Source organism: Euprymna scolopes, chromosome 15 (genome assembly GCF_053919585.1).
Source record: "Euprymna scolopes isolate OS-2025 chromosome 15, ASM5391958v1, whole genome shotgun sequence".
NCBI lineage: Eukaryota > Metazoa > Mollusca > Cephalopoda > Sepiida > Sepiolidae > Euprymna > Euprymna scolopes.
In genome coordinates, this window is record NC_136496.1 from 67,691,647 (window position 1) to 67,710,101 (window position 18,455).

Genomic DNA, 18,455 nt, shown 5'->3' on the forward strand with positions numbered 1-18,455 from the left:
AAATATCAAATTCACAAGCGATCTCCAGTCACATATTTTCGTTGTCAGGGGATGGCATTGCACTTTTCTATATACAGTGCCTGATAATCCCAAATGATCACCCATCTGGTACTGACCAAACTCAACCTTGTTTAACTTTGGTGATCTAACGCTAGCTAGTGTGTAAACATGATTATACTGTATATTCAATCTTAAACATACTTTCAGCTTATATATTGAATGCATTTCTCTTAATTCGTCGTTGTTTCTAACTAGATCATGTCCTCTAATTATGATCATCTAATATATAAACAGCTATATGTTTGTCTGTCTGTCTCCATGTTTTCAAACTCTAGAGGCCTCAAATGATTGGATTTTTTTACAAGCTGTTCTTTTATGGATCTTTAGCCGGTTAAAATTGTTTTTAAGGGGTCAAAATTGAAAAAAAATCGTTAAACATTTTGTACATTCATTTTAGTTTATTTTTAGTTGATTTCTATGTGTGTCACGTTGGTACAGTGGTAACGTCACCAGCTTTGAAAGCTACAGTTTCGGTTTCAATTCTAGCTGATAGCACCTAAATAGTTTTTTTTTTACTTTTCAATCACAACTCTATAATAAAATATACGAAATCGGGACAAATTAAAATATCATGTTTAAGCATATTTTACGCCGGGCAAACTCCCTTCCCCCAGTCTGATATATAAAGTAAAGTAAAGTAAAGTCTATCTATCATTGATAGATTGATATCAATAGCTTTCTTCCTACAAAATCAATATTTGATTCAGCTTTATTTTTTTTGTGGATTGTTGCAACTTATTAAAAAGGAATAAAGTGTAATTCGATTTCATTTCTTTTAGAAAATACTTTATCTGTGTCAGAATTATTTTCAAATGACTATCATCTTTAAATAAAAAAGGGGCGTAACTCTTTGTCCATACAGAGTTAGTTCCCTTTTATTGGAACTGAAACAATAATAGAAAGTGGAAGAAAAGAAAGCTAAAACAAATTTAGAAAGTAAATATACTACGGAGCAATGCGGAGTTGGAACAGCTAGTATTGTTTATCACATTGTCTATTGAGTTTATTATATTCACATATGGTACAAGCAAGAAAACAAAATTTGTAAAATCAAAAATAAGACCTGGAAACAGATAAATGGTGTTTCCAATCAGACCACAAAATTAAAACGTTTTTATTAAATTTTCTTTTTTTTAATTTATTTATTTATTTTTTTTTTTAAGGAAGTATTCCTTTAAGATATCAAAACCTTACCAAAATAAACAATATGAAAATAAGCATTATATTGCCAACACAGTACTTTCTTTCATGAATACATGATGAAACAACACAATAGATAATATGAACATTATATTGTAAGGTGATTCCGAAGAGTACAATAATCATCAAAGGAGTCAAAGCACGCCTGTCTATCCAGACTTCACATGATCTTATTCTTTCTTCATGTATCAGGTCTGTTTTCAAAGACAAAGATGATCATGGTTCATCCGTCTCCTCTTCATTCAAACTGTTTCACCATGATGTCATTTGGAGTATAATATCTATAGTAGGTTGCAATTACTTGTTATAGAGGCAATTTTCATATAGAGTTGGTAGTCTTAACCATTGTACCTCAATCAGTCTCAACACAATAAAGAGTTTACCAATTCCGGAAGAAACTATCAAATTAACAGTTCATCCATCACCTGATTGATGGGGAAGTGTGGCGGGGGTATAAAGTAGGTACTCTATCTTGCTCAAAGGTCCCCCACTGGCTAGCGAAGGGAAAGAGGCACTTTACTGCCCTGATAGTGGAAGTGCTTCCACTCTGCCACCCTATACAATGCCTAGTATTCCCAAATGATCACCCATCTAGCCAGGCTCATCATTGTTTAACTTTTGTGATCTGGCAAGAACCAGTGTGTCAATGCGATTATGCTTTATCTCTCATTACACGATTAAATCAACCATTTTGCTCTCATTCATGAATATGGAATAAAGTTTTGTCAATCTTATTTCATTAACTGATATTTCTTTTAATGGCAATGACTCCAGACAAGGTATGAAGCCACTTGATGTAAGGAGCTAAAAAAAAAAAAATACTATTTCAAGGTCAAAAACCTGCCAGTGATAAATGTTAGATGGAACAGATTCACCACATGTTTGAGAAGAAAGTCTCCCTCCTCTAATAGTTTTGGAACAAGGGATAGATTGTTTTGTTATGTCCTCATGAGTGCGGTTTGAGAGATTATATTAGAGTCCTTGCTAACAGTATCTTCAAAACTTGACAAGTATATGACACATTGAAATCTGTACACTTTTACAGTTCTCTACTTGCTGGAATCGTTTACCTGTTCTCAACAATGATCTTCTGCAATCTTCTCTTGCATCATTAGCAAGAAATAATTTTTACACATCGCTCACTTTTCAAGATTCCTTTTTTGTTTTTACTCACGTACACCTCTAAAAGGCATATTGCTTATTTTTTGGACTATGCCCAGGAAAGATTAACAAGATGTTGGTTTATGTTAAACTACTGCATATCGATGCAGTCAGGGAAGCAGATAGCAGAAAAGGAATTCTAGCTGTTTGAGGGAAGAAACTTTAGAGTAGAAAGCAGTTAGGGACCTCGACAGTGAAGGGGTATGATTTTGTTGCTAAGCAGGTTTGTCGGGGATATGCATGTCGAGGGGGTACATGCATCAGAGCACATTCCATTAAAATACTTATAAAACAGGCACAGGGATGCAACATTGCGACAATGGGACAGAAGTTGGAGCTTAGTTGACAAAGTGGGATCTATTAGATTGAAGACTCTTTTTTGGACCCTATCTAAGAGGGAGAAACTAGTGGTAGATGCATCAGTCCAGATGTGGCAACAATATTCCATGCACGAGTGAATGGGTACAGGATACTCTCACGTCTGAGTAGTCTTCTAGCACGATCGAGGGAACCCACCTTCTTTGCAGAAGCCTTCGCAATGTCCTCAATTTATTTGTTTCAGTTTATATTCTATTCCTTTATCGACTGACTAACTATCAGGTTATAGACAGGTTTTCTGTGGCTTGCATGGTCTACCTGCTTAAATGTCTGTTCATTTACAAACTTACTTAGAACAGCTATAGTTTTTTCAAAGCAAAACTTTTACAACTGAATGCCCTTCTGAACACCAGCCCTTTCAAAGGGAGAAGTATTTTGTCAAGACATTATCTCGCCATAGTTTTCCTCTAACTGGGACAGTGTGCTTGTTCATTCTCGGTCCTGAATATGACCTTAAACTATATCCGATGATGAGGCCCCAGCTTGCAGGCTTTAGGGAGTGTGGAGCCACCCTTTAATTGCCATTGCTCCCAGGTCCACTCTGACCCGGAGTGATAGTACCTGTTAGGGTCCTAACTATGGGTTAAATAGAAACAGATTTGAAAAAAAACATATATATTCTATTGAAAAATTTTTCTCCAAAATCACTGGATTCAGCATTAAATAACTTGAAAAGGGTTGATATGCCGTAAAACAACCAACCAACCTTGTCCATTCTCAAGAATATGATTTATCTCACAACCGCACTGCTTTCTTATCTGCTACTACTCTTTCATTGGAAGCCACTACTATTGCTACACATGACATGTGATTATAAGGATTGTTTGTGGAAGTTTACTCTTCTAGATCTGTCATGTTCTGCTTATGCACATGCATATTAACTGGGTTAATACCTCACTTAGTCATGCACGGATGTCATTTACTATGGAGAGGCTGTTGCAAACTTCAACTGCAAAATGGGTTATCTTATGCATCACATGCTGCTAGGTGGATGGAGACCAGTTGAGGACAGCATAGAAGATCATCTCTAAAAGGTACTACTGAACCCAAATTCGAAGATTTTAATTAATTGATTTTCAAATTTGAGGAAGTCATAAAAATCATTCAAACTTTAAATGTCTTGTTTTCTAAGAATCATTAAATTTTACTGTATTGGAAAAAGAAAAAGGATGTGTGTGTGTGTGTGTGTTTTTGTCATTTTGAACACTGTAAATTCTTATCTTATTTTAGCCACTGATCAGCTCTGAAGAATGGGATGACCGCATGCACTCGGACATTGTGACTTCTAGTTTTGAAACCAGCTCCTGTTCATCGGACGCAGAAATGTCAAAAATGCAGTCAAAATCACAAGTTGAAGATCTCCATACTCCAGGATGGAATTTAAATAATCTGAATGTCATCAATCTCCTCCAACCAGTATATAAAGATTTTTACATTTTCTTTCTCTTACACTCTGTCCTCTCTATCTCTCTTTCCCTCTGCTCCAGGTACAATACTAAACTGTCCTGAACACTCACCCTTGGGCAAGGTGTTTACTTCTACCCTACTCTAAAATCCTTTTTTTCCGAACCCTTAACTTTTTCTTCCCTGCTTACCCTAGTTCTCAACTCTATCGATTACTGAAGACAATTCTTGAGTATGCATGTTACAATTCATTTAAGAGGATTCGAATGTTCAGTGAATGTTTGTTTGCAAGATTACTGCCTTGGAAAAAATAATGCAGTAGTTTCATATTTTAACGTTTATTCATCAAGTGGTTAGCCAGAATTAAAGAATAGAAATACTAGAATTATATCATATAGTGGCCTAACATTTTTTTCTCTTATGTAAAATAATGATCCGGAGTTATTTTAGTAGATATTTTATAGGGAGGGAATATGGTTTCTACCCTCTATTTAGAAGATAATTTTCGGAGAGGCAGTAATCTTAAAATAAATGTAATTTTTGTAATAATTAAAAATGTTGAAATATTTTCCTGGAACTTTAGGAATTGGTGTTTTTGTTGAAAGGAAAAAGTGTGCATCGAAAATGTTTGGTTATTTTCTTATAATTGCTAATTTTAGAGGGAGAAAAGCAAGATCATTTATTTTATTGTATAGGAGATAGGTATACAATGTGGACAATATATTTGAAAGATTACTGTCTAGGGAAAAAATAATGCAATAGTTTCTTTTTCTTTCTTTTTTTTTTTGTTTGTTTGTTTCATCATTTGGAATATTTTTCAGGAGATAGCCATTTTTATCATTCGCAGCAAATGTAATTTAAAAAGGCCATCATCCTTGCTCTCAGCATTAATGGAAACTGCTAATAGTAAATACTAGTAATCTTAATTTTACTTATATTTACCTAAAAACAAGGCACATTGCTACTTAGATGTTAAGAACTACTATAGAGGTCGATGTTAGAAAAACACTTTAAGTATGGAGCTGAGCAACACAATGTCTGTTGATGTTAGACTATAGTTAGTATGCTCAGGGAAGCAAGAACAACAGAGGGAATTCTAAAGTCTAGCAGTTGGAGGTAATAAATTTTTAGAGTAGAAGGCGCTCCGGTATCGTTAAGAAAAATTTTGTTTTACTATATTGTACAATTACTTCTGAATTAAGGTTGATAGTTTTGTTTTTAATTCACTGCAAAATGGTTGTCAATGAAACTTGGAAACGATTACTTTATTTCTTTGATTATTCGTCTTTTGGATGCCGCAAAGGCGATAAACTAATCTGATTTCTGATTGGATGTTTTTTTTTTTGTTTTTATTTTTCAATTTACTAACTGTATCATATTGCTTCATTCTGTACGATTGAGTTGAATATTGTAAATAGTTTTTTCCATTTTGTTAGAAAGTAATTTTTTTCAATTTTTTTTATAAAAAACTAAGTTAAAATTTATTAAATAATTATATATGAATTATTTGAATATTTATTGAGATCGAGATGCAATTCCAGTTAAACAAACACCAAAATATGATTGACTTGAATAGCCATCCTCTTGAATTGTTCTGCAATAATTAAAAATGTAGAAATATTTTTGTGAAACATGCTTTAGGAATTGTTCTTGTTGAAAGGTAAATATGTGCACAGGAAGTGTTCAGTCATCTATCTATATATCTATAAAAGTGAAATTGTCTGTGTGTGTACATTTCCCTACCAAACTACTGTCAATTTTCAGTCTACAGACTTGAGATTTAACATGAGGGGTGTTGAGATTTGGGAAAATCTTTTTAATCAGTTTTCAGCCAGAAATTTGGCTGTCAAGGGGTCAAAATTTAACGATTTGATCTGTGAAAACTTGACCAAACTCCTCTGCTAATTTTGGGTCTAAACACTTGAAATTTTAGATGTAAGTTACTTGGACATGGATCAAATTATTTAATTTGATTTGAGCCCAATACAATAAATGGTAAGCAGTCAAAATTGGGGTCAAAGTTAAAAAGAATTTACCTCTGCGGTCTCTATCAAATTACTCAGCTAATTTTTGATCTAAACATTTGAAATTTTACATAAAGTGTATTCAGACATAGGGCAAGCTTTTTAATCGGTTTTTGCTCGAAAATTAGAGTTGCCAAGGGGTCAGAGTTCAAAGTTATTCAACCAATTTTGGGACTAAACCTTTGAAATTTTACATAAAGGGTATTCAGCAAACTTTTTAATCAGTTTTTAGGCGAAAATTTGGCTGGAAATAGGTCACATTTGAAAGAGTTGATTTTTGCAAACTCTACCAAACTCCTCTGTCAATTATGAGTCTAAACACTTGAAATTTTAGATGTAGGTTACCTGGACATAAGTCAAACTTTTTCATATATATATATATATATACACACATGCACATAAAGTTATGAACAGTACATAGGGCCTGAGCAAAGCCGGGCTGAACTGCTAGTATATCTATGAAAATGTGTGTGTGAAGACACTTCTCAACCTATATACTCAACAAATTTTTGATCTAAAAACTTGAAATTTGGTATATAGTGTATTCAGGCATGTGTAAAACTTTATAATTAGTTTTCATCCAGAATAAAGGGCTGCTAAGGGGTAAAAATTGAAAAATTGGTACATGGAAGTCATCAGATTTTTATTTATTTGCTGTTTCACGACAGCACATGCGCAAATTCTTTACATTATGTAAAGAATAAGTAGGTTTGAAAACATTTTATAAATATTGTGTGAAGCTGATCTAATGGTTATTGTACTTGACTAGCTGTCTTTGTGTTTCAGTTTCATCTCCAGTATTTGTTGTTTTACTGACAAGAAGTGAAATGTTTAGAAAAAGCATAATACTTGCATTACCATGTTTTTTGGTTTTTTTTCAAGGAATTTAACATTGCAACGCCGGTACATCTTCTAATACATCTCACAGGTAGTTACTAATTTTAGAGGGGAAAAGCAAGATAATTTTTAAAGATAATTTTTATTATGTAGGTGATAGATATGTATAGAGTGCAGATGATATTTGTTTGCAGGATTGCTGTCTATAAAAAAATAATTCTGTTTCATGTGTTTTTGTTTGTTTGTTTTTTTTTCATCAAACTTTGATCAGTTTGTCTTCATGAATGGTTCTATCAATTTCACTCAAACTAGTTCTGATGCTGACCTTGGAATCAGTTACAGGTCCTTGTCAATGTCTTCAACATATGCCCCCAAAGACTTAGGTGATCATAGCTGAATCTGTTAACGACTCATTCCACTGTGCCTTACATAAAGTGGAGTTTGGAGGCTAGATGTCAGGTGAAGTGTAGTCAACAATTTTTCTGACAACTAAGCATGTGTCTTCACGGCTTGTATGGCAGAGTGCTGAGTTATGCTGCCACATGTATCGCCTACCTGCAGCTACCTAGTCAATCTAGGGTTTCATTACTTTGTTCAGAATGCAGAGACTCTCAGGAAAAAGATGGGGTGGCATGACATCACCTTCAAAGTTCTCTGACAGCAAGGTACCTGTCTTCTGGTTATGATAGGCTGTACCTTTGACAGCACCCTATCTGCAGTTACCCAGTCAGTCCAGGGTTTCCCTACCTTTCACAGAACAAAATTGACCTTAATCTAGTGCAGATGACCTATTCTTTACCTTAGAGCCCCTTTCTCACAGAACAGATTATTAGTTTTTCTTTCCTCTATTATTTTCATAGTAGGTGCTTGACTGAATCTCTGGTTCTCCCACCCCAATACTTGTAAAACCTTCATAATAAGAGACCAGTTTTCCACCAAAGCTGCAAAAAAAAAAAACTCCTTTCTTTCTCTGTATACCTAAAGTTTTAACAGCCAGACACGTGTCTTCTGGCTGGTATGGCTGAGTGTTGAGTTTTGCTGCCACATGTATAGCCCACTTGCAGCTACCTGGTCGATCCAGTATTTCACTTCCTCATTAAGAATGCGGATGCCCTCAGGAAAAAGGTGAGGTGGCATGATATCACCACCACTGAACTTTAATGAAAAACTTTAGCGTAATCAGTTATTCGCAAAAGAAAAAATGAAAATATTGTGAGTTTTCATGAAGACCAAACTAATGGTAGCTTCCTTCAGTCTTGACAGACTATGGATATCCACTGTATGTGAAATTTTTGTGGGAAGTGTTGCACAATGTCCAACCACATTTCTCCGGAGTCGACGTTGTTAAATACCAGTGGCAAATGGAGTTTCAGGACGACTGGAAATAATGCTTAGATAAGCGGAGAGCACATACAGCACCTAGAATTCCCAAATGGTCACCGATCTGGTACTAGCCAGGCTCGAACCATGAAGACCAAGCTAATAACGAAAGTTAAAAAGAATCTACATGAAATTAACTGTTGATAATTGCAAACAAATATGTTTGCACCCTGCAAAATTATATAGACATTTTTTAGTTATCGTGACCAAGGATAACCTACAACACTCATTTTCTCACACTTTTGAATAGTCTTATGCCTAATTTGTATAAAATATCATTTTAAAAAATATTTTCTGCAAATATTTTAAAGTATTAATCTGTTCTGTCTTCAGTCAATGAACAAGAAATTCTTTCAGACTGGCACAATTTTTATTTTTTGTTTCAATCTAGAGTCCCACTTTTGGGAGAGCTGGATTGGAGGGGGAGGGCTAAATGGGGACATATCTTGCTTTTAAATCAATACAATAAAGTATTTCTTTTTAAGATTTCAGTTCAATGTTCCCCAGTCGAAGTTGATGTATACATTTTCTATATGAAGAAAAAAAAGTTTTTTTCATATAACTAATAACTTTGTCTGTGTACATTTCAAATGCAAGTTTTATTTCTAAACTTGCCTGCCTGTTCTTATCTGATTGTATTTGTGTTTTCTTTTTTTCAATTTTCAGCCCAGTAATTCTTCCAGCTGTCATGGTAGTCACATCCCACCTCCTGACAAAGGTAAATCATTTTTAACCTCGATTTTTCATTTATCAGTGAAGTGAAAAAGTTTAATTTGAATAATAAAAAAATTAAACATGTAAAGTTGTCTATCTTTTTTTTTTTTTTTTTTTTTTTTTTTTTTTTTTGGAAGAGAAAGAAACTGATTTCTTAGTTACTTTTTCAATCCTAGCCCTAACTATGTGTCCTTGATATAACACTCACAGATCAAGTGGTCTTGAATTTTTTTGTCGGAGAGCCTCAGACGAGGACAGTTCATTCTCTAAAAGCTTCTTTGTCTAAGCTCTATTAATGTGAGACATTGACAAACCCTGACTATGAAGTTTCTAATCTTAGCTTTTTAAATTAGCGATCTCTTATTTTCTGTACAAGAGCCAAATAGTACAAAATCGTCTTTGAAATATAGTGAATGATGACCGTTTCACCTCTCTACTTCCTCTTTCTCAAATCAAGAACATCTCTACCTATACAAAAGCCAAATACATCCTAAAAAGAAGTACTGTTGCCACATGTGGGGAGGAATTACTAAGAATACTCTTTCCTACCTTGATGGGGTACAAAACCATTTTCAAAATCCAGTGGACTCTGTCGATGAGACATCAGAATACACCGATTGCTTCTCGGCAGAAAGTAAGTTTCTCAATGGTGCCACCTGTTGGCTGTAGGTGGAAACTCGTAATGCCTTAGAATGGGATCCTGGTGGTTGAAGGATTTGGAGATCAGAGTTTAGTACCCTTATTTTCCAGCACACCACTTTAGCCCTTAGATGGGCAGTTGGAGAGGCCTGTCTGATTAATCGGCTTGCCATGTTAGTCCTTTTTTAAATCTACAAAATCTGAATTAGAATGATGACTGTAGGGCAAATCTTGCTCCTGTAAAACATTTGCAAAACAGCACTTCCCTCACTCTATTTGTATCTATATAAAAATTCCATGAGCAAAGTTCCTTTCCTAGAATTTTCCATCTGTAAAACAAAATATCATTGAACCGCTTTCAGCTAACTATAGCATGGTCGTTTTCAAGTCTAATGTAAACAAGTTCTTGTTGAGCCATCTTCTTAAATAATTAAACCCACTCAAATTCCACCATTACTGATCATCACAATATTGTCTCACTGTCTACCTAGCATTCATTAACTTTTATCCTTGAGTAGCTTCAGGGCCTTGATAAGCAGTGACTTCAAATAATAAAAAAAAATAGTTTGTTGAATAAGGGATTCTAGCTTTTCTCTGTAGTTCCATATCTCCAACAAAGAGGTATTAGGCTTCTAGTATCTGGTTGACTAGGCCTATCATCTAACTGCAATCAAACCATGACCAATTTATAGTCACAAAGTTCTTTCTTTGTCTCCATTAGACACCTTTGGATGTTACGTGACACCATGATGCATGATAGGCCCAGTATTGAAAATGGGCCTAAAAATCACTTTTCCATTTACCTTTTTTTACATAGGCATCATCACTTATCAAGGCCAAGAGGCCACTCAAGGATAAGGGTTAAAGTGTACAGTAGACATTGGACAATATAGTAATCATTAGTAATGAACATTTGGTAAATTTGATAACTTATATAGAACGGCTCATCAAGAACTTATTTACGTTAGACTTGAACACAACCATATTGTAGTCAGCCGGAAAGCAGGAAAACGGAAGACAATTCCACAGGCGAGCAGTTCTAAGAAAGAAGCTTTGTTCATGGAATCTACGGTTAGGTTTAGGCACAGATAAAGAGTGGGGGGAATTATTGACAGTGTGTACAGCTAGACGAGTGTTTCTTGTGAAAGTTTGGCGAGGGGGGGGGGCCATAGATTGAAGCTCAGTCGAACACCTTCCATGAAAATAACGATACATCAGAGACAAACTCGCAACATCTCTTCTGTGAGATAGAGGTTGCAAGGAAGAGAAAAGGACATCTCCTACAAGGCTACAAAGTCTATTTTGAACTCTATCAAGGCAGGACAAGTCTTTTCTAGCAGCTCCTGCCCAGATGTGGCAACAATATTCCATCCTTGGACATACCTGGCTCTTATATAGATAGAGAATAGCATCAGCAGTGAGATATTTACCAGATCGATAGAAAGATCCCACCATTTTTCCAGCGGCCTTGGCAACAGATTTGATGTACGTGTTCCATTTAAGATCAGGAGTAGAGGTCAAGCCCAGAAGCTTGTCAAAACTTGAGGCCTCCTGAAGACGAGAGCCATTCATTTCAATTGATGCCAGATGTGGATCAGAATGTTGATGATGTAAAGAGAGAAGCTTGGTTTTAGATGCATTAAAAGTAACCAGCCACTCCTTTTCCCATTGTACTATGTGCTCAAGATCAGAGGAGAGAGAATTGGAGAGAACTTGGTCGTTTACTGTCTTAGATGTGCTACCATAAATGGTAGTGTCGTCAGCATAAATGTCTACAAATGATGTAAGGATTCAGTAACTTGATCTATGAAAACTAGATAAAATCTCTGATTAAACAAATGCAATGAGCCTGTTGTCATGTGTAGAAGTGATGTTATAATTTAAAGTTACAGAAATCTGGAAAAAACTGTCACTTGATTTTTTTTCTCAATATCGCATGCCTATAAAATTGTCCCACTCATAAAAGCTCAGAATTTTCACAAAAAAATTACTGGAAAACTATTATTGTCATTTCTTAAAACTGAAATATATATTGGAAAAAAAAATATTGAATGCAATAATTAAGAACATTTTTTTTTTTATTTGAACCATATCTTTAAGTAATGATACCTAAAAAAAATTTTGTACTAAATTTTACTGGACTTTTCCTTTTTTTATTTTTGTGCAGATAATTTAAGAAGGTTAGGGGTGAACATACTAAACCTATGTTATTTTTGGAAATTACATTCTATTTAAATACAGGTTCAGTTGAGTTTTATGTGCATCCCCACCTTGCCTTTTTTTTTTTTTTTTTTTTTTTTTTTTTTTTTAAATAAAATTGAATACAAAACTTTCAGTGTCGGCCTACATAGAGCGAAATCAGCAAAATATTGCACCTCATAAAATAGGAAAATTAAAATGGAGAAAGTGTTCTGATCAATAATTTAAGTTAATTTAAGGCTTCAGTTGGCAAAAAAAAAACAGATTGATATTTATTAGAATATAAATATTACATCAGATTTTCATTTACTTCATTTTCATATTTTTTTATGTTGTACTTGTTAACAAATACTGAAGTGATGGGATTGAATTTTCTCAGCATTTGTATATTTTGACATTGTCATTTTCAATAGAATTCACTGTAACTTGTCTTGCAAAATACATGTACTAACCAGTTTGTATGAATGAATTATATAGGATTTCACAATTAATCTGAATGTTTTTCCCAGGTTGCACATTATCAATTCTTTGGATAACGTTATCGGTAATTTAGTATTGAATCAGTAACAATATTGGAATCGTCCCATCACTAATATATCATATAATATTATAATAATTATTAAATACCTACAGACACTAGTGTTTCATCCTTTTGGGAATCTTCAGTGCAGAGTGTCACAATTAACACCAGTCGATAGATTCGAACCCGGTGACAGACGCCATTAGCAAGAACCACATCCAATCGGCTACTAATAACATTGAAATTTTAAAATGTTTTTTAACGTCAGTCAGAGTGATCTAATCATTGTATGACGATTTGCGCATATGAGCTAAATTGACCGACTTAATTCAACTGAAAGTGCTCAACGATAAGAAATGAGTTTCTTAAAGGGGGTGACATAATTATTTATTATAATAATAATTAAATACCTACATATATAATAACAATATATAATTCACTAAAGTCTATTTAGTGACTGTTATAGATACCTTTAAAATACCCTTCTCCTTTGCATATTATTAGAGATGAATGTAACTTTGGATTATTCAGTTTATTGTTCTCATCCTGCTTGTTATTTCTCACAGTGTTTTGGCCAGTGTAACTTTTAACCTTCTTCAGGTGCATTTTTTTAAAACTCAAGAATCTTTATTATGGACCTGTCGAATAGCGGTTAAAGGCATTGAACAACATTCGCTTCTTAGTGATAGTCTTCTTGAGATTTACTGTTTGATCCTTATTATTGATAATGATAACCGAGAATATAATAAAAATGAACATTTTTTACCCAGTCATGGCTGACTGAAGAAGAATAATCCACCTCCATGGATTAAATAAACGGTTCAGTTTGAAATACTATAGGTTCTGAAGTTTGACATAGAAATTCCCAGTTAGACATGACTAGCCCGGGGGGCCTGGCGTTGCCGGGGAATTTGGAGGTGTGTGTTGAGCAAAAAAAAAAAAAAAGTGATAATAGGCAGGCAGGCTTGAACCCGTACCACGAAGGAGGAAAAGAATGTGAAAAAAAAAATGTGATGTCTTTACCTCCCTGTTGAAAAGTGCCCAGTTGAGGGTGAAGGAATTAGTGCTTTTAGCCAATTTTTTGATATTTGTCGTCCGAAGAGTCAAGCTTCAAAACGATAACCAATTTCGTAAAAATCCGTCGCCTCGGTTGAAAGTTTTAGGCAGACATGCAAACATACATACATACATACATTTAAACAGACAGGTGAGATTTATATAATAGATTAACCTGAAACGTCAAGGTACCAACCAAGATGAGAATAGAAGTCTAAATTATAAATGGTAATCTGCAAAATTCTGAAATTTGAATGTAGTTCTGTTTTATTACAGTGAGTTGTGTGATTTGGGAAGGTAATGAGTGTCAGAAAGTGGACTTAACAGCCCTCCACATCAGCTGGGTGATCATAGACAAGGTCGACCAGATTCCGGACAGCTCCGATTACATCTATATTGGCATATTCTTCTCCCTTGTCATGGGTATGATGCCTCCTTTATTCCGCATCTACAACTGCAAGGAATTTTTTACTGTGCTCTCCACGGATGGCTTTCTCGCAGCCCTACTTGAAGTCAGCAACACTGGATGGAAGTAAGCACTTTTTCTTTTTGGCTTGCTGCTTAATTTGTCATTTGACACATGGATGTGTTTGCGCGTGCGTGCATGTGTGTATGTGGAGGTAATTTAAAAAATAAATAAACCTAATTTTAGTTTACATTTTCAAATTGTTAAACAAAAAAATACTTTTTTAAAAATGTACATATATGCACCACTTTTTTTTTTTTTTGAGTTTCACTTTTTTCACTTTTTTTGATTTTACTTTTTATTTTCCTAGAACAAGAACGCGTTAAACTTTATCTGAGACTTTTTTTTTTTATCAATCTAAACTGTGAATTTATATTTTAATTGAAAACTTCAAAGCATAAACATGAAATAACAAAATGCATAAATGAACATTTGACAGTTATTCATGAAATCTTGTGGAATGCACAACGTTTGAAGGTTGCTCGTGGAATGCACAACGTTTGAAGGTTGCTCGTGGAATGCACAACGTTTGAAGGTTGCTCGTGGAATGCACAACGTTTGAAGGTTGCTCGTGGAATGCACAACGTTTGTGCTTGTGAACCACCCAACGTTTGAAGGTTGCTCGTGAACCTAAGAAATAAGAATATGAGATGAATTTGTAGTTACCAAGGAAGGCACAGATTTATTTTAAATGTCTTTCTATATTGTTGTATCCAATAGTTTTTATGGATTCATTCTTAGCTACTATACTAATTGTGAATCACCCTCCTTAACTAGTGGGGAAAAAAAAGAAACTTAGAATCATCTTTTATTTACCATCTGACAAACAAAACCTTTCCACCAACTAGTAATAATAATAATATAATAAATCTGATGCATAGCAAAAACAACTTGAACATCTATTGATTTCATTATTATTACCATCAAATGTAACATTACATACGTTTACACATGTAGACCCAACACATTGTAGCAGAATATGTCGCAAGGAACATAGAGCAAGTAATAACTTGACTCTTTTGTAACAATGATATTTCCTCATTCTCCCGCCACACGTCACCCACCTCTCTAACATGATCGTGCACATTCTCTCTGATCTTTGTCCTCTCAAACGCTCGAACATGTTGTTGCACACGTTTCTTTTTGTTCTGTTGTGCACATTCTTTTTTTTTTTTTTTTTTTTTAGTCTTTTTTTTTTTATCCTTATGGTGACATTTTGCATTTAGTATGCATTTGCATAAGTGTGTTCGCTCTCTGTTACACAAATATTGGACCAGGATTAATCGATTTAAAAAAAAATTTTTTTTTTTTTTCATCTTTCTTGCAGAATAAATCTGATCATGTTAAATGCTGTGTTTCAACGCCTCTGTCTCAGTGTCCTCTTCTTCTTCTTGCTCTCCGTGGCTGATCGCACATTCAAACAGGTGAGTTCTGATGGAACCAGATCAGGCTGTCGGAAGATGACTCCCTGACACAAATGCACCTATATTAACACCTTTCTGTTTTTGTTTTTCCCTTTTTAATTTTTGCACAACTAAAGCATGTTCTGCAAAGCCCAAAGCAAAAACATCCCCCCCCCCCACACTTTTTTCATCCTCAATTTCCCTACTGGCTTCCTAACTTAAAACAAACCAATCAAAGTAATTAAAACAACCAAACTAAAATCCATGAATAAATATTTAAAGAAACAAATAATTTGAGGCATAAAGTTTTTCCAATCGATCAGATTCCACTAGACCCAGTCGACAGGGCATCAGAATATGTCGACTGCCCCCCTGCAGAGTGTAAAAGTCCCTCAGTGGGGCTACCTGTTAGCCGTAGGTAGCGACCCATTCTACCATTAAGACGGGATCCTGGTGGTTGAGGGATTTGGAGGTCAGGTTTTACCACCCCCACTTTCCAACACACGACTTTGACCCTTACTAGGCTAGACAAGTGGTCGGAAGGGCCTGATCCAATCAATCAGCTGGTCACGTTAAGCCCCACCATATATTGTCCCCTCCTCCCCATAAACCAACCATCTACACAACATGCCTATCCCTTTCCCACCAATAACACCTACTCCCTAATATATGGAGGAAAGTGGTGATTGAGGATCAATTGACTAAGTGAAAGTATCAATGACATGGCTGCAAGCCCTTTAAATTACTACGTATCCCATAATAAAATCAAAGGAAGACAGGTGCTCATGAAAGATATCACTAAAATCGAGTATATCATCCTTGTATCTATGAGCTTGGGCGAATGGGTTTCCCCTCAGGCACTTCCCATATAGAGCTCTGAGGTGGGTGGGGAGCAAGGATGATGAAAAAACAATCTTATTTGATTATGGCTTTTATTGCCCCCTAAAAAAAAAAGACTTTTCAGATGTTACCGACATTTTAAGTTCAGAGGACGAACAGAAATGTTCAATCAAAGAAAACTCAATATGTTTAGTAATGGAAACATTTGAAAAAAATGAAATAAATAAAATTTCACCTTTCACAATGGAAAAAATTTTCTCTCAAAAAAATAAAACCCAAAATGATAAAACGACTACAAAACAACACTATACTTATTGAATTGAAACAAAAAACACAAGCTAAAGAAATTCTCAAATAACAAACTTTTAACGATATTAAAATTAAAACTTATCTCCACCAACACCTAAACTGAAAAGGAGTCATTAAATGCAATGAACTAGCAAATTGCTCTACTGAAGAAATTTTATCTAACCTTTCATCCCAAAGTGTTACAGAAGTAAAAAGAATAAGCATAAAACGAAAATGGAGAAACTATATTGACAAATACATATATACTCTCCTTTGACTCCACAAATCTCCCTAATGAAATTAAAATTGGATACCTAAAAGTAAACGTTGAGAAATACATCCCAAACCTTTAAGGTTCTACAATTGTCAACAATTTGGACATCACCAATCCAAATGTACCAAATCATCAATCTGTGTAAGATGTGGTGAAAACTCAAAACATAGTGACTGCAAAAAAGACCCCAAATGCACAAACTGTAGTGAAAACAATTCAACTGATTTCAAAGGATGCAAAACATGACTAAAAGAAATAACAATAAAGTACACAAAAAATATAACTTTCTTGGAGGCCAGAAAAATCATGAACGCAAGATACTCAGAAGTAACCAAGAAAGAAATAAACACAAAAAAATCAAAGTTATCAAAGATATAAAAAAATCCTCCAGAAATAAAAACTGAAGAACTATCTCAATTGATAAAAGAGATGAAAGAAATCAAACACTCATCCTGCACACTAGAAATAATCAACAAAAGATAGTACAACAAAAAAACAGAACCAAAAAACCCAAATTAAATCAAATAAAGAAAAGAAAAAACTCCCTAAATGAAAACAACACTTATAAACAAACCAAATGAAACAGCACCATCATCACCTAATAAAACGAAAACTAAAGAAAAATCAAATAACAAACCAAGATCTAGATCCCAGTCAACCTCAAGAGGAGGAAACAAAATAGGAACACTAGAGGAGATGCAGGTAGAAGACAAAACAACCCCCAGACAAATAAAATGACAGAACACAAAAAAACTCAAACTATCATTCAATGGAATTGCCGAGGTATTAAACCTAATTTTAACAAACTTCTTATACTCATTTCACTATACAACCCAGCTGTCATCTGTCTACAAGAAACATTTTTACAACACAAAAGCCTCTTCAACCAAAACAAAAATGCAATAAAAAAAATCTTTGGACTAAGAATGAAACCAATCTGCAAGGAACCTAATATACCAAAAACTATATCCATAAAACTGTTCTCCTTAAAACAGCTCCATGGAAATTCATAAACCCGATAATAGACCTAAACCTCTGTAAAAACAACTCCTCCTATAAACTTCAAAGAAAAATGATAGAAAAATACCATGAACACATGTGTATTTATACAGACGGATCCAAACAAAACAACACAACAACTAGTGTAGCCATAGTAAAAGCAAAATAACAAAATGCCTCCAAAAACGTTGTTCAATCTTCAGGGCAGAAATCAATGCTATAAATCTGGCACTAGACCTAGCCAAAAAAAATATATTCTCAAAGTTCATCATTCTCTAAGATTCTCAATCTGCCATCTCAGCAATTAAAAATAAAAAAATAAAAAAATATCACAACAAAATTTAAATATCAAGCATTCAAACCACGAAAAATCAAATACTAAAACTTTTCTAAAAGATGAAACTCACAATTTGAACAAATACAAAAGTAACCGATCAACGCAATAAAACAAAAACTGTTAGTAATTTAAAAACACATCATAAATGTTATAACAAAAATCACTCTAACTTCTCTAATATTTATACATTAATCCCATTGGAAAAACCTTAAACAATTTTCAGCATGAAATGACTTAAAAGGTTGCATTGCTGTAAAACCAAGCAAGCAAACAAAC

The 18,455-nt window shown here is 34.3% G+C and overlaps 1 protein-coding gene across 3 annotated transcripts in view; it reads left to right on the plus strand.

Annotated features, from left to right (window-relative positions):
• Nucleotides 1-18,455, plus strand: part of LOC145293861 (protein PHTF2-like) — a 154,012-nt gene that overhangs the window by 117,434 nt on the left and 18,123 nt on the right. For all 3 annotated transcript variants that reach the window (XM_080140597.1, XM_080140599.1, XM_080140598.1), the window contains 4 exons: nucleotides 4,030-4,215; nucleotides 9,111-9,162; nucleotides 13,849-14,104; nucleotides 15,366-15,462. In XM_080140597.1, coding sequence (XP_079996723.1) covers nucleotides 4,030-4,215; nucleotides 9,111-9,162; nucleotides 13,849-14,104; nucleotides 15,366-15,462 — 591 coding nt within the window. The remainder of the gene's footprint in view (nucleotides 1-4,029; nucleotides 4,216-9,110; nucleotides 9,163-13,848; nucleotides 14,105-15,365; nucleotides 15,463-18,455) is intronic.